Genomic DNA, 25,614 nt, shown 5'->3' on the forward strand with positions numbered 1-25,614 from the left:
ATTCTGCAGGGGGAAATCTGTGGCCACCGACTCAGGACCACTGACACAAGAAACTCACTGACTCAAAAGAGAAAGACTGAGCAAGTGGACTAATTATCATAAGGTGCCGTAATTAATCAATTAATTGGAATCATTAACCAATAGAAAATAGAATAGTAATTAGTAAGAGAACTTATGTAACTTGTAGCCAATGAACACTCATTCTTTTGCTTGCTAAAACACGCTGGATTTATGGAATTCCACTGACCACCTAGGCTTGTGCATCTCTGTAATAAATAACCTCTGTCTCTCTTGAGTGTGTAATTATTGGCTCGCTGCACACACACTGGGTAACTACTCCGACTTTTGCAGACAACAGCAGGTTTCATCTGTGTGCCAATGAAAGCAGAGACCTGCAAGGAGTTGGTACCTGTGTTAATGTTAGCAAAGCGTGGAATCCTTGATACAGAAGGTCTGTATTACAGTATTTTGTTCCAGTGCTTTTAATTAACAGCTCTAATATAGTTTCAAAATGTCATTTTATATCAAAAAATCTTACACAATTCACAGTTACAAAGTATAATTTTAACTTCCACATACTAATTTTTACCTTAGTTGAGATGCTTTAACAATAACAGCTTCATATAGGTGTTTTTTAATAGGTTGGACTTTGTATTTAAACAAGGAAGGATCAATTATGGCTTTCTTCTCCCTAGGAAAAAAAAAATAAATTAAAAGTTTACATTCACATATCATCAGCCTCATATTTTACACATTTAATATATTTATGTGCCTAAACAATGGACTTCTTGAAAATACCGAGCCTGTAACTCCCACTGTACTAAAGAGGGTATTCTAACTTTTCTGCTACTATATTTAAATCTACATTAAAACCAGTTAATGCAAGAAACAAGAAAAACAATGAGGGATGTTTCCTTAGCAAGGAAATGGAAGATAAGAAAGGAAGGAATAAAGAGAGAGAGAAGTAACGATACATCCCTACACTTCAGAAAATTGTCTCCTTAATACTCTAAGTACTCATGATGACAACAGGAAGACAGGAAAAAGGAGAAAAAGATGATGAGAAAGGAATCCAAAAGACAGAAACAAATAAAATTAATAAAACTAGTAGCCCTTGATCTACCAGCTGCGTTGCAAAACAAGTAAAAACCACCTAAAATATTTTTCCAAAATAACATTTTAGGAAAAAAAACAAATCAAACATTTTACCAACAGCATAAAATAACAGAAAGTAACAGAAATCATAAAGCAACATATCTCACTTCAAAATAAATGCTCAAGTTACACACTTTATTAGGCAAAGTGCACTTCCCTTTTACAGTTGTTGCTACAGAGACCTAGATATTTCCCCCATTATGGAAAACATTTCTTCAGTTTTAATGTAACATTAACTAGTTTGTTACACCTCTTCCTAGGTGGGAAACACCCAGGTCTGATGTGCTACCAAAATTCACTCCTTTACAAGAAAGAGAGGGGTTTTGCCATAGACAATATACTTTCCTTAAGAACAGTAGTATTTATGAACAGACTTCATGAACAGAGCTAAACTAGTAAGACTTTATTTAAATAATGCTCCATTTTGGCATTAAACAACAGAATTAACTTCTCCTGAGTTGACAATTTGTAATCAAGACTTGTACTGCTTTATCAGGATGAATTCAGTCATCATCTCATTTCATCAAGAAGGAAAGCTGAAGCAGCTATGTAGATGAACTAGGAGATTTAAAACTATGCATTTCATCATTGTCAGTCCTTCCAGCATTTACAAAATGCTTTCAGGTGGAGTTGGACAAAATAAACCAGTACATCACTTGCTCACTTGCTGTTCTTTAGCCTCGTGAAAAACATGCACAAGATGTTGAGAACTGTACTTTGCAAGGCTTCTGAAAATAAAATTTGCTACAATTATTTTTCCCCACTAACTCTGTGAAAGAGAAATACAAGAAATGTTAATCTTCCAGTGTCTAATAAATACATTATTAATTACAGATTAAATGAAACAGTACTTATTCACCATTAGTGTCATTTCAGATGAGAATAATTTGCAAAGTTTGCAAGAAAAATAGTTTATAATGACTAAATTATCAGCATAGTAAATAATAAATGGACTGACAAAAAAAGACAGACTTGGAAACAGCAACACATCTACTAGACCTACAGATAAGTGCTGTGATATGCATGCAGTGTCTTGCATGATACTGCATGCACATCACAGTTGAAGTCTAAAGCTGAGTCACTCAGACCAAACACAGTTTAAGAAATATAACAGAAAAAAGCCCACCCAGCTATTCATATTAGCAAAACAGCAATCAACTGTAATCCAGTATATCCACTGGCAAGATTTTAACATCTTTATGTAAGTTTGTTAAAAGAGCCTTCATATTCTGGTCATACCATGACTTGGTCTTCCATGACCACCTTCAGTCTCAAAAATAGAAAAGCATAAGTAATGAAGGCTGCCCCCAGGAATTTTTGGACAGTATGAAAGACAAACTTGCACCTCATCACACACCACTGCCTTTCCAGGCCTTTGGTCTAGTAAGCTGAAGAATGGCCCACACAGCTAATGTTCAGATGCAAAATAAAAGGCATGAGAGTACCAATATTAAACCAAAAGTATATCAGCTTATTTATACATTTTGAATAGATTCTAAGCTTCAATACTGTCTGCAATCAAATTCAGTCCCAAAGAATAATCAAATTTTCAACTCTTTATCATTAATCTTTTCCTCTTAGTTAATGTAAATCTTTCTCAATTTCAGTGGATCATATATAACAGCACAAATGTAATTTCAAAACACACTACATTTTTTTCTGCTTAGTTTCTGAGTTTCCAGTTATTATCCCAAGAAGTAAATATACTCCTCATATCCTCCTCCAAATTTAGAGTAAAAATTTTGGTTTCAATACACAAAGCAAGCTTTAAAAATTATATAGATTATCTATCAGTCTTAGCATTAAAATGCTAGATATTATTTTTGCTTATATTTTATTTTGTAAAGCATTATATAAAACACATTAGAGTTAGCAAGGGTTAGATTTATTTCACAGCAGAGATCCCTTACAAAAAATCTTCACAGCACAACTCTGAGACACAACCAAATCCAGAGGAAAAATACAGAGTATTTTGTAACTTAGTAGGTAAAAACTACAACTGACTCACCCATATTCCACTAGTTTCTACTGCACTCAAGTGAATGTGATTAGTACTTGTGTCAGAATCTTGCATTTTTAATAAGGTTATACTGAACCACTGACAGGTAATAATCTCATCAGGCCTTCAATTACTTTGGCATGGTGCCCACATGACCTGAACATCAATTTCTTCTTACACTACAGCTATGCTACATTCTGACAGCACAGTACCAAGTAACCTCTGAAACCTTAGAACCATAGAATCACTGATGTTAGAAAAAGCCTCTAGCATTGAACTCAACAATCCAACCTGGCCCCACCATGCTCATCACTAAACCACATTTTCAAGCGCCACACCCACATGGCCTTCTGAACACTTCCAGGGACAGCATGACATCCGTGGGCAGTCTATTCCAATGCCTGATGTTTCAGTGGAGGAATTTTTCCTATTATCCCATACAACCCTTCCCTGGCACAATTTGAGGCCATCTCCTCTTATCCTGTCACTTGCTACCAGGGAGAAGAGACCAGCCTCCACCTCACCACACCCTCGTTTCAGGTGGTTGTAGGGAGTGCTAAGGTGCCCCTGAGCCTCCTTTTCTCCAGGCCAAACAAACCCTGCTCCTTCAATCTTATCCTTCTGAATTACCTTGTCCAGGACACCTATCTGCACCACCTGGTCTGAGTCTTGCCACAGCTACCTGTATCTTACTGTATTTAACAGAAATAGAAAAATTGCACTGAGAAATAGAGAGTTGGAGGAACTGGAATGCTGTCCTGAAGTGCTAAAATGACTGCTGTCCCACTTTTCCAGAAAAAGGAAGTGGCTTTTCTTCTTCTCTTTCACTGAATCTGGTAAATAACACAATCATTTATGGTCTCGTCACACTCCAGTGCAAGCCTTACACAGAGGTAACCTGTCAGGAAACTGATCCCCATGGCAAGGCTGTCTCTGCACATCTTTGAAGGTTGCCACTGACAAGCAACTCTGTACTGAGCAATAACAACAACTGCCCATTTGGAACTGCAAATATTTTCTGCAACTTAAATAAAATTTCAACAACAAAACACAGCAAACAACCTGAAGACTCCTAAGAACAAGATTCTAGGGACAAGACAACAGCACTTTGCAACAAAATCCTGATTTTTAACTTTTTGGTGAAGATTTTAAGGTGCCTTTGATCCAGGTACTTTGGTTTTTCCTTAAAACATAAAGAGGACTACCCGTTGTCATTATTCTTGGATTCAAGCAATGTAGGAATGAGAGAGGAAGAAAGGAAAGATAAGAATTACAGATGAAGAAAGATTTACTGTACTGAAGATATTATATAGCTTTAATGACAAGCTATGCCCACATTTTGACATATCCAGTTCATAATTTTTTTCTCCAAATGAAGTTTAAAAACTCATTTGAAGATGGTAAAAGGCCTAGATGGTAAGGTTTCACTGACATTATTTCCAAAAACTGTTACCTCTTATACCCCAAAACTTGCAGAAATAATTAGCCCTCTCTCAAAATTCATCTTCAGTTCAAACTGAACAAACACCCACATTTACTGCCATAAACCAGCCAGCAAACCAATTATTTTTTTTTCTAGTATTTCTGATGATGCTTGATGATTCACACTATTCATAGCCCTGGCAAAAGGAATGACATGAATCATTAAGCTGCAGCTGAATTGTATGCATTTGGCAGCAAAAGCCCCTCAAACCTCCAGGGGCTGAGTACTGAGTGCTAAAGACAACTCAAGAGTTCAACCTTGCCTTTAAAAGTCTTGCAGTTTAAGGTGTGAACACTGCTATTCCATGTGACCACTATTCTATGGTACCACAGGCTCCCAGGGCATAGCAGAAATGTTTTAAGAACTCAGAAGAGTTGCTACCTTTTGCTATGTAACTCCAGCCTTAGAAAGCAGCCTGTTTTTCTGAGGGAAAGTAAGAGCATCACAGCCTCTTTCTTCCTGTACCACCCCAACTTTTACTGAAGAACACAACAGAAAAGGTCAGCAGGAACATTTGTACAGACTACACAGCTATTTCTGCTCCACACAGACAGGAGGAGTAGGGTCACAGAAAGGCTGGGATCTCTAATGACATCTATTTTCAGTTAAGATTCTCTAGCCTTACAGATTCTTTAGGAAAAATATTTGCAGATGGCCCATCAATCTGTGCTGTGCTCCCCTCCCCCTCCCTCACAAACACCCTGAGCATCTGCTGTACCATTGTTTAACAGCACTGCAGCTTTGCACAAAGACTGGGTCTCAAAACCTGGAGATTTATGTGCAGGCTGAGGCAGAACTGTCCTGCACATATCAACTTGACATTGGTCTCAAGGTGACTAACAACATCCATACTCTCCACATGCAAGTCTCTCCATAAACAGCAAAATATAGTCTCTGAAAGATTAGTGCTGCAAAACAATGTCATTCAGTTCAGTGGGATTTCATTGTTATGAGCAATGGTATAAAGAATCTTATATGCCAGCATAGAAAAATTCTTGACAATGCTTTACTTACAGATAGGTTTTACACATACTGCAAATAATGCTTTTCAAGTCTGCATATACCCAGAATATATCTAGAATGTTATTGTTACTACACTCTCACATTTGTTATAAACAGACTCACTTAAAACTTACAGTAAGCATTTTAAAGACACAAGAGGTTTGCAATTTAACTTGCAGCATAAATGTTACATATGTCACAGAACACTGTTTCAAAAGCCTGTATATTCTCACAAGAACTCCCCTTCTAAGAGAAAGAAATTATTTTCCCTCCCTTCTCTGCACTGTCAAAATAACTAATCAGCTGGGGAGAACCACAGACTGACTGGGAGTGCAAGACTTAGTCTTACCACCAGCTCTGGATGCATAGAAGTGACAGCACTATAATGGATCAATCCTACAGTCAGCTCTGTGCATGCTTGCCTAATTCCAAGAATAACCTCCTTTCAGATGCCACATGCCTTTTGGAATACTGAAAATGCATTTATTTTTTGAAATATGCAGGACATCTTCATGAAAAACTTAAGACACTGCCTTCAAGAGACAGCAAAGAAATTTAAAAATTATTTATCCCATGTTATTTTCTTAACCAAGTGAGGAGCTCTACCCTAGTTATTCTAGGCATGTCAGGACATGACTTCATCATAAAGCAATCAGCCAGATTAACTTCTGCATCCATGTGACATCTTAAAGTCAGTAACAGTTCATGCAAAGCCTGTATATTGCTAGATCCTAGATTAGGGCCCACTTCAAACACTCCTCTTTCATCATCATGCCTATGAAGCATAGAAGTCTTTCTTCTCATTATACTGCTAGGATAGGCTCAATTACTGCTCAGTAAAGGGACACTCCAACACAATAAACAACACAGTTACAACCAAGAAGCTTTCCTATTAAATCTTATTAGGCTACTCCAGCCCATAAAAAGTTCCTCAAGACAAGACACACAGTACCACTGCAACTAACATCATAACCAAATCCATCAAATACAATGACAAATTTATATGGACACATACACAATGAAGAAAGCTTGGTATGTTTTTCGTTTTTTGGACACAAACACACGAAGTCTCTGGGAAGACTTTTCAGAGAGTTCCAGTAAAAGCGTGTCCTCCTGTCACATGGTAATCTCAACTCTGAGCCCCATGATGGAAGTGAAGTGATACCAGACTGCAAACATGCAGCACATGCTGCACTTTCTGCTACAGCAGCACAGATTTCCCAGCACAGAGAACTACCAAGAGGTACACACAGCTCTTCCACCATCGCTCAGTAAAAACACTGTCATAGCAAAGAGATAAACAATGATTAATCTGTAGGTATTCCCCTTGTCACAATGCAGTTTTCTGGTGCCTTAGCATAACCGGCACCTCTGCAGGTTTGGCTTGTCACCTTCAGCTGTCTGAACGCTCACAATCCATACAGATGAAGTAATTTGTTTCAGTCAGACTCTGACACATCTGGCTTTAATCTCATTTCCATCCAGTCAGAATGCCACACAGTAGAAGTATCACATACCCATTTTGTGCAGAGCTATTGTGCGTTTCTGAGTCGTCACTGTCGCTGATAACAATTGTGTCCCCATCAGCACTACTGCTGTGGCCATTTGTCATTCCATTGTGACGGGCTGGAGCTATGACTTCCAAAACCTTACACTGCAACCTGCAATAAAACACAGACATTTATTAATGTCGAAAGTCTTTCACTAGTACAAGGAGCCTAAAATTGTAGCAGATGTTATTTTAAGAATATGTACATAATAGAACTTTGTATTGTCTACTAAGTAAGTAACTAAGAGCCTTGAACTGAAAGACTAGGTAAAATATTCATTTCATAAGTACCATCTAATAAATGGACAAATTCATCTGCTTACACTTCTCAGGAAAAAAAATCAAGTTACTTGTGGTTTTGAGGGTTTTTTTCAATTCTCATTTAAGTAAATTAAAAATTTAACTTATTGTGCTACTTTAAAACTAGACTACAAAACTTCTACATTATTTTCATAGCAGTCTAAGAAGAGCAAAAGATTTTGAGATCCTGAAGTATTTTTACTTGTAAGAGATCATCTTCTACTACTGTTGATGACCTAAATAAACAAGGCTGAAATGATCATTATGCATCTAATCTTAATAATGTCCCATTTATCTGCTGACACATATTAAAGCTCCATCTGGCATGCACACAATTGACAAAACAAGCCTATTCCTTTGCCATCCTGAATGCTAGTTATAAAAGGGAGATTTAACTACATACCAAAAAGTATAATTAATCAACACTTCATGCTGGGTAACTGTACTATAGCTGGTTCTTAACCACTAACTTTCACCCCTTTCTAGAATTCCATGGATCCTATTATTTAGTTTAACATCCAAAAGCCTTGTCTGATTCATGAAAATTAACTGCTGTAGTCAATGGATGTTGTCACATTCTACCACTGAAAGCTCAAAGCATGGAGGAAAAGAACACATAATAATTTTCTTCTCAGTGCATCAAGCAGTCCCAGTTGAAATGCAAAATGAAAAATACACAAAGTCCTAAGCTTGAACTAGTGGTGTCCCACTTAGGCTAAAAACAAATAAACCTCATGAAATCCATGACAAATTCTAAATGTTCTTCTATCTGAACTGAACATTGGAAAAAAGGAAGCAATGTCAAAATATTTCTCGAACACGTCTTTCTGCAAGCAGACAGTACTACCCAAATCTTGCACACACGGAAAAGACTGGGGATAGAGAAAGAAAAGATGGTGCCAGCTGGAGAAAACCCCAAAGAATTAAAATAATGTAGTAACATCAAAATATCCTATGTAATATTCTTGTGACATTAGCAAGGATCAGTAACGCAGTTAGACCCTGTAGCTGCCCTCTCCAATAGGAAGGGAGGTCCAGAATGCTCCAGCATGTTATTGAAAAAACACAAAAATAATTTAATTTTGAAAAACCAACAAAACTATTTACATCCTTCTATACCCCTAAAGACAACAGTATGACCAATGCTTACAGTATCCATGGGGACACAAGAGCTGTTTGCATGCAGAGGCAGCCTGAGCCCACTTGGGCGTGCTGGCCACAGGCACACTGCCATTCCAATGAAGCCTATCTCATTTCCAAAGCTGGCTGGTGTGGGGCTGGAAGACAAGTCTTCCCAGACAGTGGAGACCAAGTTTATTAACTGTAAGAAATCTAAATAGACTCTGTATGAAGAACCCAGAATGTCCAAGTATTGCGGAGGTAGAACCTGGTGACTGTTCACAAAGTCAATCTACGTCCAACAAGGTTTATTAAGGCCTGGCCCAGCATCAGACTCTGAGTCCTCTAAGTAAAGTCTATTATTAGTAACTTGGTTTTCCAACATTTGGAACATCACAGTTACCTCTTCATACTAAATAATGTGGAACCAACTGCATGACAGAATGTATATTATTAGGCTGGGTATTCTAAAATATAGCAAAGATCATCTCCTAAAAAAAGACTTCTTAGTAGAATGAGTTTTGTTTGAGATTATAAAATACATTTCCTAGCGAGTCCACCTCAAATGAAGACACCCGTTTAATTTCTGAGGGAAAACCAGCGGAAGCTCCCGACACGCTGCTGCAGTTACCGCGCTCACCACTAGAGGGGGCGGCACGCGCCACAGCCGCCGCGCCAGCCGGGGCGCGCGCTGACAAAGAGGCGGCCGCGCACGCACGGCCCAGGCCGGCCTGCTGCACAAAAACACCGCAGTACTCGAGCCACGAGGAGCCTTCCAGCACTGAATGTACCTGCTCATCCATCGAGCAGCCCCGCAATTTACAGGGAATCACATCTCTTTATCTAAGAATGGAAATTACATATTCTATACGCTTGATTCAATAAGCGACAAAATCCCCAATACAGCTGCATTCCACTCCCGCCCCCTTCCCCTTTATTTTTCAGCAGGAAGAATGACTAACAGACTAAACTATCTCAGAAAGGAAGTGATACTCCATCTTCTATGCCATTCAAATCATTACCAGAAACCTTTGGGGATGGAATCAAGTGAAACACACATTACCTGGTGCAATAAAAGCACAATCCTGTGCAATCTAATGCTTACTGATGGACGGGAGATTAAAGACAGTGATGCAACCATTCCTTCCAGCATTAAAGAAATAATCTATGAATGATATTTTTAGCCTGTAGTCAAGTCATGGCTAACAGCACCAATTCCCTGGACTAAGTGGCAAAACCACTGTTTCTAGTGCAAGTGGTCTGCTCTTCTCAATAACCTAGTAACTGAGTTCACTCACTACAACTCTTATTTTATATTATAAGGCACATAAAGCAACACAGCTGAAAGCTAAAGACATTTAAATGAAGCATACTACTTGAATTACTTCCTAAAAAAGATACTTCAAGATCTTTACACAGCTTATGTCAAACCATGCTCACTATTCCCCATAAAATAAGATTTGGGGGCAACTCAATCTAAAAAGACAGCAGCATCAATGTACATAAATATGTACCCTAAATAGCCCCATCAGTCAGGAAGCACTTTCTTCAAATTACAATAAAGATTACAGTCACACTGAGTGAATCCCAAAGATTTTCAAAATAGATTGAGAATAGAACCATTAGGAACTTGCACACAACAGTCCCAGCAACTCTAGCTCAGACAGTACTTAAAACAATTTTGCTTACCTGTTTCTGCACTACAGGCTGTTATCAACAGTGGGGTCTTCTGGCTTATTGAAAGGATGGCCACATGCTTACAGATCTGTTTTTTGTTAGGCTCAGAAACTAAGATCTTTGAGGTCTCTTATGGTAAGGGCTCCAATAAATGCTTAGCCTTATGGTTTTATCTTTATTCTTTTTAAAAAACCAAAACAACAAAGAACAACAGAGGAGTCCAAAGGTTTTCAACAAAGCCAGAGTTTGGTATCACAAACATGATTTATTTTTAAAACATATCTTCTCTCTCAAATGAAGAAGTCTGAGAACTTCCATTGATTTCCATGAACGTTGTGGGGGCTGGTCAGCTGCACAAGCAAAAGAACAGAACTAACTCCAGCAATCCAAGGGCTAGGGACTACAGACTGGCACAGGACAGTTTTTCAGGAAACCCAACTCAGTCTCCTTCTGCAGAAACTATTCCGGACTGTGCTTAGAAGAGCCTACAACTAACAGAAAACTAAAGTCTGACTGAACCTTGTCACTCCCACAACTCTAAGAAAGAAGCAGGTTGAAGGAATACAAAAGCAAACTGCACTTGCAGCCTAGGCTGCTGCTCCACAAGACGCAGACATGACTTAACAGCTCCTGTCAAATGGGGAGATCTTCCTTTGCCACTCCTCTTTCCAGCCACATACATGGTGCTGGCTTTCTGCAGCTCTGGCAATCACTTTCATTGACTAATTGTCATGAAACTGGATTCAACTACCTAACAAAACAACTAAACAAAAGAATACACATTAAAAAAAAAAAAAAAAAACAAAAAAAACCCCCAAAAAACAAAACCCCTATCCCAGTGTGAAACACTGGGTAAGCTTGTGTCATTATCACCTACATTAAGCAGCTCACTGAAGGATGGGATGAGAACTAGGGCACAGGCAAGATACAAACACTGAGACACATAAATGCAGACGAGGATGGAGAGCTGTCCTACTCAAGAGGTGGGGGAAGAGGGGCTGCCACTGAAGACCAAGGCAAAGAAGTTTTTTATTATCTCAGCCTTCTACTCATCCATTGTTACCAGTTTTCCAGCAGTCTACCAGGGGGTTACACCCTCTTTGACCTTCCTTTTCTGGTTAACACACGTGTTAAATAAAGCCCTTCCTGTTATTCTTTGCATCCCTTGCAAGGTTCAATTCCAGCTTTGCTTTGCTCTTCCCAGGTCACCTGTCCGTCCTATCTTCATCTGTCTGTATATTTGCTTATTTCTCTTTAGTTTGAGCATCAGGTTCCTACTCAGCCAGGCCACTGTGCTATTTTCCAGCAGATGTCAGGGTGGTTGAAGGCCCCAAGAAGGACAAGAGCCTGTGAGCGCAATGGGTCCTGTAGTCAGCTATAGTTCCCGACAAAGCAATAAGGCTTTGTCAATAGGCTCCCCTTGATCAGGGTGTCTGTAGCAGTCACCAACCACTTGCTTGCTTTTGTTGCCTCAGTGTCTGATTTTACCCACAGGCTTTCAACTTGCTCATGGCTGTTCTTCAGAGACAACTCTACACTCAATCCACCTCTTGATGTAGGAGGCAACCCTTCTGCCTCTCTTCCTCCCATCTTTTCTGAACAGCCTGTAGCCATTGATGGTCAGAGTCCAGTCGTGGGATTTGTCCCACCAAGTTTCAGTAATCGCAACAAGGTCATAGCTTTCTAGCAGCTAAGTGGTTTCCAGCTACTGTTTGCTGCTGATGCTGTGTGCTTTGATGCAAAGGCATCCTCAGCTGGGCTGTCACCTGTGTCACCTTCCTAGAGGAGCACACCCCTGAATTCCTTAGAGCTAATTCTCTGGTGGTTTCCCTTCTGATTTATAATACCTTAGGAAACCCTGGTTCATCTCCCTAAGACTGCATGTTCCAACATGGCTCACACATTTCCGAGTCAGTATAACATAGATGCACTTCTGATGAGCTACTGATTTCATCCCCAACACTGGCAAGCTGCACCCAGGCTTATCTCTGCCAAGACTGGTCTTATCCCTTTCCTCCTTCAAACCTGATTTTAAGCCTTCTCAATCATCCCAGCCAACTTATGGACTTTTAGACAGGCAAACCCCATTTGTCTCCAGCAGGCCTAGCACCACAGAAACTGTCCCATGACTGCAAAAGCCAAAACACCACTGAAGGCCTTTAAGCCACATGTTGATCAGGTGAGTTCTCCTGTTCCTTTCAGAATTTTCCTCCCTGCTACCAAGGGGTTTGAGGAAAACACCACCTGTGCTCCTGTTCCTTCAATCAGTTGCCCTAGTGCCCTGAAGTTCTTTTTGACTGCCATAAGACTTCTCTCATCAACCTTGTCACTGCCAATGTGCACAACAACTAGAAGTGGGTAATAATCAGAGGGCTCAATTAGTCTCCTGATAACATCCTGGGAGTTTCCTGGTAACATCCGTTACCCAAATCCCAAGGAGGCAGTAGACTTGCCTGTGGAATGGGTACAGCTGACATTTGGGGCCCTCAGTTCCCCTGCAAAGGGATTCACCTACAGTCACCTTTCTTTCTTTCTTGACACCCAAAGTTTTGATCCATCGAGCTGACTGACTTGTTCTGGGCAAGCTCCAAGAGAGAACTTCATCCCCACTATTATCTGACCCTGATATTACAGAGCTTCCAAGGGCACTTGGAAAGGAAAGGGAGGCTGGGGGCAATTGTCCTATCTCCCTGGGCAGGGACCTATTTCCATTTACCCATACCTTTCAGGTCCCCCACTTCTGCCTGATGGTGAGAGGGTCAGGGTTTCTCTGACTCTTGCCAAGCTTCCATCCACTGCATCTCTCTCAGGGACTGAAGGATGTGACTCTACCAGTCTGTTTTCTCTCATGCTCCCTGATATTCCTCAGCCTTTTCCCTTCCTCTTTAGAATGAAACAAACCAGAACAAATTCTTTCATTCATCTCAGCAACTCAAAGACACGTACACAAGCTATTATGAGCTGCAAAACGGGCCAGGTATCTCCATCTACCGCTTCTGGAGAAGTAGAAGAACACAATTTAAACAAAGAAGAGAATCTTCACTCCAGTAACAGGCCAAAACCCTTACAGGATACCAGCTTAAAAACCTCGACCCTGCAACTATTGGCACTTCGCTTCCCAGTAAAGTTCTTCCCAAATGCCAAGCAGGCCTTTACATCCAACCAAGGCTGGCGTTAAGAGAGGCTCTGAGAGGAGAGACCACTTCTCACAGCTCCTCAATCGAGCATTCTGCACACCAGCTTTTGATCTGGCTGGCACTAATTCTCTGACAGAAATAATAGTCTGGTATTCAGCTATGTCCTCATTTCAAGTAAAAAAAACAAGATACCCTGAAGGCTCAGATGAGTTGTAAATGTGTCTCTTTATGCTTTATGATAAGCAGACAAAAACTATCCCTTATATGGCACATGGCTCTTTCAAAGGAGACAGTAGGGGAAACATTAGAACACTTTGAAGCCAACTTTTAAAATAAAAGCCACAATGATCAGTGAGTCAGAAGCAAATTCACTTTTTAAGACACATAAATGAAAGTAATGTTTTTCAAATGCCAAAATTTAAAAAGCACACTTTTTCTAACAGTATGTAAAATTAGTTGAATACAGAAACCCCCATAAGAATAAAACAAGAAGCTGTAGTAGCAAGTGCTAAAAAGCACCAAACAAGCTATGGCACCATTCTGTTTTGTCAGCTTTTAGGAAGTTTTTAAGAAGAAAATGTCAAGTAAATGCAGTCACTCATCTCCTCATCCTAACAGTTCTCAAACGCTTAAGAGTAATTAAAGAAATAAGAGAGACAAGATCTGAAGGAATAAGTGACATATTTTACTAAGGTAACTGTTAATGTTTAACGCACGCATAAACAAAAGCACACAACAAGGAGACAGGTTTTATACTCGTAACAGCTTCCTAAAGTACAGAAAGAGCTGCTGCTTTTGGGTTTTAGCATCTTCATTTGTCTGCAAGTTAAGAATGTATGTTTCAAAGAAACTAGTAAGAAACATGGTTTTGGTTAGGACAAGAGCAAGTACAGACTAGCTGTATCAGCTGTCCCCTGCAAACTAGGACAGTACTACATTGGTATATTTATCATTTTGACTGCCCAGCCTTTTGTTCATAACATTGTACTGATTAAAAACAAGTAAGTACTAAAACAAACCAAAACCTTTACCTTTGAATTTATAGTTATAAAATACAGAGTGTGAGAATCAGAGCTAGCACAGACTGGCAGCGCCAGTTGTTTAACAGCTGTTTAACAACCTATAAGAAAGGAGTTGCAGGTTCTTTCCCATATATCATCATCATATAGCTTCCATTAGTCAATTACAAACATATTTATTAGTCAACAAATTTACATTTACATCCCAGAGGATTTAAGGGCAGTGGAAAGTAAATTCCTTAAATATGATTTTTCCAGGCCAGAAGTTGATTGATCCTTAAACAGCTATGCTGAAAAAATGCACACTGTATTTGCTTTATGAATAGGTAAGCTGCTCTCCAGTATTATCACAGATGCTGTTTCACAGACACCATGCTAGGTTTGACACACTCTGGAATTCAAATTCACCTTTCAAAATAAAGTAGTAAACTTCCTTTGTATACAGGAACTTACGTTTAAGCACTACCACTAAAAAGCCACACAATTAATAATTATAATTTAAATAATTTAAATTCTCTGTAACTCATTAGTCTAAACATGCAAGACAATTTGTCACTTACTACCTAGTGATCTTTTATATAATAACTTATCCTAGCACTCAGACAACAGCTACAAATATCTGTCTATATATATATATAGACAGGTAGGTATAAGCAACGTGCCAGTTTGAATAAAAAAGTTGGAAAATTAGCTATAACTTTATCTCTTGCAAGGATTGTCTTCCACCATCCTAACTCCTTATCAGCTACAGTCGTGACCAGCAACATGCTTCCTGTGCCCCAGTTAAGACTTACAGAGATGAAAACAGTATGCAAATCTTTTAATTGGCCTAATGCAATGGTTAATCCACTCCTAAATGAACACTCCTAAAGCACTGGGACACCAGTGAAACAATTGATGAGTTAAAAGAAGTTTGATCTCTGATGGTGTTTCCTGCAGCCTGACAATTATCAACATCAGATCATTCAAAGCAGAGAAAGGATCTTAACCTATTCAAATGTATGATCAGATGCAGCAATGTTCCTAACAAAATCATCTACTACTTCTGTAAGTAGGCTCATTTTTAAAAGCATTCTGGTGTTGCTTGCTCACAGACATCAGGCAAGTATTCTTTTGCAGTGGTGTCATCTAGTGGCCAAATTCAATGAAAAAAAGGTATTCCTTTCTGTATGATTTTCTTCCTTCTTACACACTGACCTTTAAGCAATCTATTTGAGTCTGTAAGTGGTTGACTTTTTAATTAAGTGCCATACTAACTGATGAACAAGAAGTGGTTGTGCCCCAACCTCCACATAGGAAAGGGAAGACATTACCACATAACCTATTTTTAAGAGTGGAGGTAGCGTTGTCAGATCTCACTGCTCAAGTCAGACCAAAAGCTTATAGTTTAATTAACTAGTTATCAAACTGTTCACTTATATACCCTGATAAAAAAGGACATTACTTCTTGTGATACCACACAGAATACTGACAATAAATCACAATAGGTTGTTTACATGGGCTTTAAGTGTAGTTTTTCCTCCAACAAATTAAAATAGTTGTAAAATCCAAAAAGCATGCTGCTGACTTCAAGCAGAAAAGAACAGGTCTTACTTCTGAGCAAGTTAAGCTGTTGAAGGGGTTTTTTTTTAGTATGTCTGAGGCATTAGCTGAGGTTATTATTTTCAGGTAGGCCTTCCATACCACATAGTTTCAGCTTTCAGGTAACTGTCTTCAGATGTCAAAATGTTGAAAATCAATTTCACAAGTTTCAAGTATCAATAATACTAAGACAGCAACAAATGGACAGGTTACTGCAAGAGACACTATTCCTTGTGGAAAATCAAAAGACCAACAAGTACATGATGGGTCTTGAACTTCCAGTTCTGAATGTCCAATATGGGAAGCAATTCCAGTAATGTGATCAACGCATTTCCTCTCCTTCAATAAAATGTGAGCTAAAACATTAGCTGCTTATTTTATATCTTAATTGCCCATGGCTAACACGAAATATTGCTCTAATCCTCCCCCCAACAAAATCTCAAATAATTTCCATGCTTTTTCAATAAACTACCTTCCCTAAACTGCAATGTGACAATATAATTAAATATTCACAGTGTCAACTGGTTTAAATTCTTTAGCAACTCAAACTTAATTTTAGATTAAATTTTCTCTTTTTATTCTGTAATGTTTCTGACCAATATTTCAAATAGTAATTCTGTCTTTTGTGAAGGCAGTATTAGGAAAGTGTTGTTACACATTTCCTACGTTTCTTTAACTGGAAGTCTGAGCACCTTGTGTTTGAAAGCACAGCACAGCTGCCACTCTGGAGAAAAGTCAGACACATACAAACCAAGAAAGATGGCCGTTTTTAATCAATACATCACTTGAAAGGGTTAAAGAGCAAGCAGAATTATCTCCTTGTGGCTTCTAACAGATTACCAAAATGGACCCATAATTTTTAGAGACCACCTGAACAAGGCATATGATAGGACTGGGGGGAGGCTTTCCCTGCAATTTGTTTCTGGTTGACAACAGTTGTTGGAGAGCCCAGACGTACAAAACAAGAGGAGGGCGATATATGCCAAACTCTCCTGAGTTCCTCTTACCAGACCTCAGTAACAAGGCAAAATTAGCCAAATTCAAAACTGAGCAGCATAGCAAAAGGCTAGAAACTACAAGAAACATAAGACCAGAAAAAGTAATGGAGCATTAGACTGCAGAGCACTCAGTTTTCAAAAAACCCAGCATTTTCCTAGACTCTGAACAAAGCACTTGTCCTCTCTTTGCAAATCAGCTGTCATCATCTTGCAGTATTATAGACAACTTCATATGCTCAAGGATAAAAACATATATATTAAGCCAAAATGCTAAGCTTTCTAGTGTTTGGGCTCCCTAACACTTATTTTGTTCAAAATCTAGAAACAGCAATCTATCTTAAAAGAATATTACACATGCAAAATTAGCAGTTATAAAATAAAATATCAACATTTAAATTGTTTGAGCAAGCCTTGGTTACACATGCATTATGTAGTAGGGTTGACATTAAATGAAGCACAGAGCTCAGAAAACCAAAAAATCCTGCTGACATTACACATGCAAAAAACTTTAAAAGCAGTGGAAGAATTTACAACACCACAAAACAACTGGGTTTTCATGACCTGCCAAATTCCGTTGCTCTCATAGGACGCTATTACAATATGGATGGACTGTGATAAATTTTTCTAGAAAAGATCACAAAAACGTAGCTGCAAATGACAAATACGTGCAAACACTTCAGCTGAAAAGCCGTATTATGTACAAGTAACCTGAGTTGGTACACTTAATCCCCGATACAGTACTTCAAAATGCAGGTCAAAGTCAACTGTTAATTGGCAGACAAATAACTACGCCTCACCTCTTCCCACTCTATTCTTTAATTATGTACCTCTGAGCATAAAAGTCCCTCCACATTACCATGCTATTTGCAGTGTTTCCTGGATTTAGTATTAAAGGTCGGAACTAGCTCCCTGCTATACCTTTGTCTACAATATCAGTGGCATACAATCAGCTAAGGCAAGTTTTTTATTCTTCATTTTACACCTATTTATACTTACGTAATTTAAAACATACCATTTCTAGCAGGCTAATTTCTGATGGAAATAAATTTTATTTGAAACTTTATATCTTTTGAATAGTATCCAGCCCATCTCACAGGCTCAAGAAATTTAGCTTATATCATGTTCATGTACTGATCACTGAAAGTAGAACATACACATCTAGCAATTTTGTGTTTATCTCAACACAAGTTCGAGTAACCAAGAAGGTTGAATTAAAGGCTGGTAAAAAAAAACCTGCAGCACTCTCTTAAGAAGATATCATAACTTTACCTTTGGAAAGCTATAGTGCACATATGCAAATATTTTAGAAAAGTAATAGAAAGAGTTATTCTTGAGGGAAAAAACTTGTAGAATATATTTTTTTTTGCTATTATTTTGGAAACTAATTGTTTTCTACCTCTGAAGATACTAAGGCATTTCACTGAGCAAAAGAAAAAGAACACCTAAACTATACTGACAGTTCATAATATTCATGTTTCTAAATAAACAAATGAAACAAACAAACACCTTATTCTCTAAGCAAAATAACTGCAATACCATTGGTATCCTCAGTCTAGTCGTTTGACAAGTATAAAGATGAGAAAGAGAGAAAGAAACTTTGGATATACATTTTCCGTACAGAAGGCAGTAACCCTACTGAAGTTGTCCTCATCCTGGCTTTGCAGACTGGCACTTTACTGGTTGAAAAAAATAGAGCAGTGAAGAGAAGGAAAGCTTTCCTATTAAGCACTGACCTTATGTACATAACCATACCAATTTCCTTACAACTTATCTCCTGCAGTGCATCAAGATTTTTCTTCCTGGTATAGTACAAAATTTGCCATAAATAGTATCTGGATCAGCCACTACAAAACTCACACAGAATAACTATTCTCCAATGACCATTCTGAACCAGCCCACTCCTATCACCTAACAAACACCAGACTATGCACTAAGTATCAGGCTACCCAGAGGAGTCCCTTCTACTCTGAAGTGTAAGCTGTCACCAACCTTCTGAAAAAAGGCAAAATAAAATGACTTTACAAACAACAAAAACCCCAGCAGCAGTAGCTGTACCCACAAAGGTTTTAGCACCATTCTGCAGGTACATCCAAGCTAAGCATGTTTTTTCACATCTTAAACCTCAATTAGGTGAAACTGTAAACTCATTTAGACAAAAAATGGATGTTATCTGGACCCCTCATAGAAGCTGCTTTAAAGAAAGATCAAGCTTATTTAGACTATAGAGCATATGTACCAGTGATATGAGAAAGAATGCATCTGAAGCTTAAAATTCTTCCAAGGTTTTAATCAGTCTAAGACAACAATAAAAACATTTGCAGTAAATACTCCAGTGTAACAGTAACTATAACACTGAGAGGGAAGACACCCCTATCAACCTAAATTCCAGATAATCAACTATTATAAACATTATGCAATTAATTCCCAACTTTAATGATCATGTAATCACAATTTTTGCACTACCTAAGAAGCAAAAATCCAACATTTATCTATTATTTTAAGCTTTCAGTACTTTGGCCATTAATTCTAATGATTCATCAAAACTGTTGTGTGTTTTTTAAATTTGTATCTTCCCCTAATTTCTCATTAAATCTTACTCTACAAACAACCCACCTTTCTCACACTGAAAAACCGACATTCCTTTGCAAATCCACCACAGAGACCAAAAAACATGCAGTGTAAAGACCTGAGAGCACTGTCATATCTCCACAGCTGTTTCAAAGCTAAGGGAAGGTATCAAGCACAGCAACACAATCCCGCTCTTAATTAAAGTAGGGAAGCGCAGTAATAGTAATAAAGCGCCAGCATAAGAATCACACCTCACTTGGATGTATTTGTTTGATGGAGGTTATTGCCCTGGGGTTTGGGTTCAAAAATGCACACACAAACAAAAATAAGTATTTTTAAATATACTTACCTTGCACCATTATTTCTAAGTACTTCCACTGTTTCATCAACAAAATACCGATCCTTGACATAAGCAAAGATTTCATCACAGATCTCATGAAGTCGGGTGCGATGGGTAAGGGTGGCCAAGTAGAGAACTGGAATGATGAGTGCCTCTGGAAAACTTTGAAGATTATGTCTGGCTTTCTTCTCTGATTCCAGAGCTTCCTGATATGTGAGTCCTGGTTTACCTGTGACAGCACAGCTCCACACAAGGCTGTTGCACAGAATGGTGCGTTCAAAAAAATCACTGGAAAGGAAGAAGGGTTGGAGGGGGAAGAAAGAAAGAAAACAGTTGAGTTCTGACTAACATTTTAAACTTGCTCACAGTTAATACAGCAGCAAATTGCAAATATCTTTTACAAGCGTGAAATGCAAAAGCAGCTCTACTCCTCTGCAGTTTGTAGATATCAAGGGGTATTTGCCATTTTTCAGCCACGGCATGGTAAATTGCTATTGTACAAACAAAGTCTCCTCTCATTACAGACTACAGTAAAAGAATCAAGACCTAGAAATGCTGCAAATAAATATTTATATAAGAATATTCATATAAGAAACCTTTTGCATAATAATAATCACGCTGAGTTTAATAGGTGTCATATCATACTTGCATCTCCCCCATTTCCACAAATATTTGTAAGATGATCGCCTAAAATTGTACAAACACGAAATAACTTTAAGATCAGAAAAACATGTTGCAACTTGAATAAGTTCCAGACTTCGAGTGCCTTAACTCACAAAGATGGGAGAGGTAAAAAATTAATGTCAAGTAGTTCTCTAAATAGTTTTTATTCCTTCATTGTTTGCATAGCTCTTACAAAAAACCACTGAAATATTTTTTCCTACAGATTCTTTTCCTCCCTTGTTCCGTTAGTAAATATTGATTCTCCTCCTTCCACACATTTCCAATTAAGGCTAAAATTGCATTGTTGTTACTGCTTGCTTACTAGCTATTCTATTGGAATCAAGAATTAAGAGCTTTCATTAGTCAAAATCTGTCAATTTTTGACAGGTGTCAGAAGAACAGCAGCTTATTAAAACATTTTCTAAAGGACGTAGATGATGCATCTATTCACAAAGCCACGTTAATACATATCATAGACTATGGATCAGTGATCAGACAGCAAAGCAATCTTTCAATATGCCCCAGTTCAGACAATGCTTTTAGTTGCCTTTACAAATATTAATGGACTAGTATTGATAACTACTGCATACACATGACAAACCAAGGTTTGTTTTGTCTTTATCAGTCCAACATAGCCATTTCAAAGCACACAGTACTTTCAGTCAACTGCATGCTACATGAAATACCTATACTGAAGTTTCACTTTATTCCTTTTACAAAAAACCCAAAACTAAACCAGTGTTCCCATTTTCAAAAGGACAGACCTGCTCAAATAATTTCTAGTAATGAGGTTAAGAAAATTGGACAGTTCACAATGAATTTTTTCTTGCAGTCTCCCTGCAAACCCAAGCTGGCAAATGTTCATTGGTGACACTGATGCAGATGACAGTGTTCACTGCAGATGGACAGATGAACCATAACATTTTGTAAATGAAAATGGAAATTTCAGATTGAGGACAATGAAGGGTCTTGGCTCAGATAATCCTTTCTGTATGAGCCCAGGATTCCTCTGAGCGAGATATGCTTCAGGAAGAACCATCAGCTGCAAGAGGGGAAAAGGACAGAAGAGGAAGGGATAGATACATTATCTGAATAATATTTAATAGCTACAGAACTTCAGATTTTTGTATCATCTGCTATCCTGCTATCTACTTAATATATTTGACAGTACATGGATAATGTGGGCCTGCTTACTCTAAAGACAAAAAGGAGAAGAACAAAGGAGAGAGACATAAATAAACTATTCTTCAAGATATGAAGAACAGATGGCTGTCAGTCATTCTCTGTGCATCTTTATTGTGTATTATACTTATATAAACATATTAAAGAACAGGTTAGACAAAAATCTGTTTTGTGAGTTTGGACTGGGTTTTTTTGCGAGGTGATAGAATAGACAAAATGTGATCTCTTCAGGTCTTGTCTTGCCCTACATTTCAATATTTCTGTATTAGAATAAGTAATTTTTATGGATGGATATTCAATGGATAAAATAGCACTTACTTCAATCTTCATTCAGCTGTGTTTCTACATATATTTTTGTGTCTCACTTACCCAAGATAACTATCTTTAGCCAGGAAATAGAAAAACACTCTAAAGTATTACTAAAAAATGTGCCAAAATATATATTTTTTTTAAATTACGAAAGTAAAGTTAAAAAAAAAAGTCAACGAGGTATCAGAGAGCAAGGGAGAGACAGAGGTTCACACTGACAGTGTCCCTTTAAGAGCTGCTGTTATTCTTTGTGAGGGGACACCGGGCAGTCATGCTATTTAAAGCAGCAGCATTGAACTTAGAGGAGAAAAAAAAATTAAAAAAACCAACGAAAAAAATAATTTTAAAATCCCAGTCAACAAACCTCTTTCTAAAAATTCCTAATCCATGATTATTACAAGAACAAAATGCTAAAATTACTTTAACTGAAACATATTTGAAGAAAATATGTTCCATTTACATACGAGCATATTTTGTGTATCTAGTTTCATTCTCCCTCATTTCCTCTTTTGTTTTGTGTGGATTTTTCCCCTGTGAGTTTACAGGGAAGAAAAAAAATAGTGTGAAAGAAAGCTACATTCAATTTTGAAAGCATTATTTAGCTATCTTTACCTATAGTGCATCAAAACCATCTGTGGCTTAGTCTGTTAGCAGAGTTTCACTGCAACGTTTTAAGGATCTCACTTTAACTTGGTTTGAGAGAAAACAAAATCCCACACTACACCACTAAATATACTCCTTCTGTCCCTGTCTCTCTCCAGGGCATATCAGTTATGATAAAACGCTTGAGAAAGAAGACACAACAGCTACCAATCCAAGGAATGGCAGCAGCAGCAGCGATACCTTTTCCCTTTACCTGAAGGGTAATTATGCCCTTGATCATATTCTACATCCAGCTTCACAACAGCAAGAGCATCTGCTGCTACATCACATCTCAAGCATTACCTATGTCTTTATCTAGGGTATTATGGTTTCTGGGGCTTCCTTGCTGGTTCAAGATCTCTGTGACTCTTGGCAACATGGAGGAAGAAGTTAATACAAAACACATCCACAAAGGTCACTTGCATGGGTGCATCTGCATTCGAGAAGTCAAATGCAACTGCAGCACCCTGGTGATGTCCACATCAGCTCAACTACTCGAGGAGCATGGACTAAAAACCAATTTGTCTTTGTAGTTGTAATTAACACCAACTTCTCAGCTGGATGCCTCTTTTTATTTAATTAGTTAGTTTTCTATGCAAGGTAAGGCAAACTGTAAAATTACCAGCAAATCATAGAGTAGTAGTTTAATGCCACTACTCAGTAGGTATTTGATAGGAGGCAGGTCATTAACAGAAGCAAGAAATGAATTACTTGTAATCTCTGTGCTGACTACATTTGCAATGGATATAAAAAATCAGCCTAGAAATTACAGCGGTCTTTTTCTTGAATTAACCAAATATTCCTCTTGATTTTAAGATCGACTATATTTTTAGTGTGCTTCAAGAGCATTTATTGCAAATATTTACTTCCATTCATTTGCTAAGCATATGTTAAAAACAAGTAATTTAGTGTACCAGAGGAGGGTAATGAGAGAAGACTAACTGCCATTCTGGATCAGAATTTTCTTAATACTCTTGGTCTCCAGAAGTAGTCAAGAATTTGCATTACAAATAATGCACAAAACAAACAAGAAAACCATGATAAATATATTTATTCCTTAATATTTGTAGGTTAATTTTGCATTAAGGAATACATTTAAAGTGATGAGTTTCTCTCCAAGAAAACAGGAAAATTCACCTAATTTAACTAAGGACACTTAAAAAGCCTTTTGAAAAAACTCTATTTGACTGTAACCAAGAACTCTACAGGCCAATCTGTAAAGAAGTTTCACAAAGTTTTGAAGGCGAGGAGAAACTGCTCTTCCTCCCCTTCTCAAGTTCTAGAATGAGAAACATTCCTACTACTGTGTCTATACTACTCATCATTGTTTTTTTCAAATTATCTTCATATACAAGACTTCCCACACTTTATTAGTAGCTTTCTCTGGACATCTCTATCAGCTATTAACTTTCACAGACAAGGTGTCAAAGACTGGTAGTAACATCCCACTGGTTCAGGATGTTTTTCATGCATTCCATATATCTCATGCACATCCATACTCGATTTTCCTACTTTGACTCCACAGACTTTCCTTGCTGGTCTGTCCCTCTAACCAGGAATATAACCAAGCATGGAAAACATCAGCTTTCCTAGTCTCGTTTACTAAGGATAAATATAACTGGACATACTCCCCCCCTTCTGAAAGGGTTACAAAATTATGTGATTGCATTTCCAATTAAAGAGGAAATACATTCTTTACAGGAAAGTCACTTTACAAAATACTAGTCTTGCTAAATTTTTCTCATATTAGTATAACCATTTCTTATACAGAAGAGAGTAATACTAATGTATGATTTCTACTCAACTCTACTAAAGCTGACACATGCATGTAAGCAGCTTTTCACCACTAAGTTTGTGCTCTGCCAAAAACCCCACCAAACAACCCAACAAAAAACAAACACAAAACCAGCTTGAGTCTTAACTGTTTGTACTACTTAAAAGCGTTCACACAATTGATGTAGGGGGTGAATTCAGATTATCATATATATCCATACAGCCCTCCTCATCTAGCCAGACTCTGTAATGTTTAAATTCTCCTCTCAAATAGTAGATTCAGAGAAGTCCGATTTAGACAATGGCTTTCTTTCATGAAACAGCTAATACAATTTTTAAGAAGCGGGCCCTCCCTATCCCTATGAATCTAATTGCTCTTGCTTAGGCAAAGAAATAGGTAATATTGTTTTCAGAAGGCATTATCAATCAGCAGAGACAAGGATCAGCATCTTTAAAACAGTCTAAAAGATGACCAACCTTATGTTCTCCAGCAGATTATGCCACTACTAACAGTAACCTAAACTTACAACCCATCTCTGCCAGAACACTTTGCTAGGTAAAGAAAGCACTAAATTTTCCAATCCAATGCACCAATTTACCCAACCTAACAAAAAGGGCCAGAAAACAAAAACAACAAAAACAAACCCATTACCAAAAAACACACACACCCCCATACACAAAAAACAAGCATAGCAGAGTTTTCTGTAGTCTTCCCAAACACCACATTCTAAGGCCTGACCTCTCAGCTAACCACCTACTGACATTTCTAGGGATCGCCTGTGTGAACACATCTAAATTTACTCCTTAATTTGTGAACTTTGGTTAAGTAAGGAATTTGGTCTTTCATACTTATTGACAACACCTCTGCAGTATAAATAAGCCTGTCAGAATACTTCAAATAGTCACCAAACATCTTGAGAACAGACAGACATTTTAAAAGGATACTCTTCATACTGAAATTTTAGTAAAACTACATGTACCTGAAACATATTTCCCTGTGTCAACAAATTTTCCCAGTGTCAACAAATGCATTAGAGTCATCTAATGACGTGATAATAATTGTAACCAGAAAAGCAGCTTATCAGAATAAGCAATTCAGTATCAATAAGCAAGTAATA

The 25,614-nt window shown here is 37.9% G+C and overlaps 1 protein-coding gene across 2 annotated transcripts in view; it reads right to left on the bottom strand.

Moving 5' to 3' along the window:
* Positions 1–25,614, bottom strand: part of BAZ1A (bromodomain adjacent to zinc finger domain 1A) — a 65,746-nt gene that overhangs the window by 37,050 nt on the left and 3,082 nt on the right. For both annotated transcript variants that reach the window (XM_041396553.1, XM_041396543.1), the window contains exons 3-5: positions 19,937–20,215; positions 7,157–7,300; positions 590–691 (exon numbers count right to left, since the gene is read on the bottom strand). In XM_041396553.1, coding sequence (XP_041252487.1) covers positions 590–691; positions 7,157–7,300; positions 19,937–20,215 — 525 coding nt within the window. The remainder of the gene's footprint in view (positions 1–589; positions 692–7,156; positions 7,301–19,936; positions 20,216–25,614) is intronic.

The sequence above is a fragment of the Onychostruthus taczanowskii genome, unplaced genomic scaffold (genome assembly GCF_017590055.1).
Source record: "Onychostruthus taczanowskii isolate IOZ18803 unplaced genomic scaffold, ASM1759005v1 scaffold1, whole genome shotgun sequence".
Taxonomy (NCBI): domain Eukaryota; kingdom Metazoa; phylum Chordata; class Aves; order Passeriformes; family Passeridae; genus Onychostruthus; species Onychostruthus taczanowskii.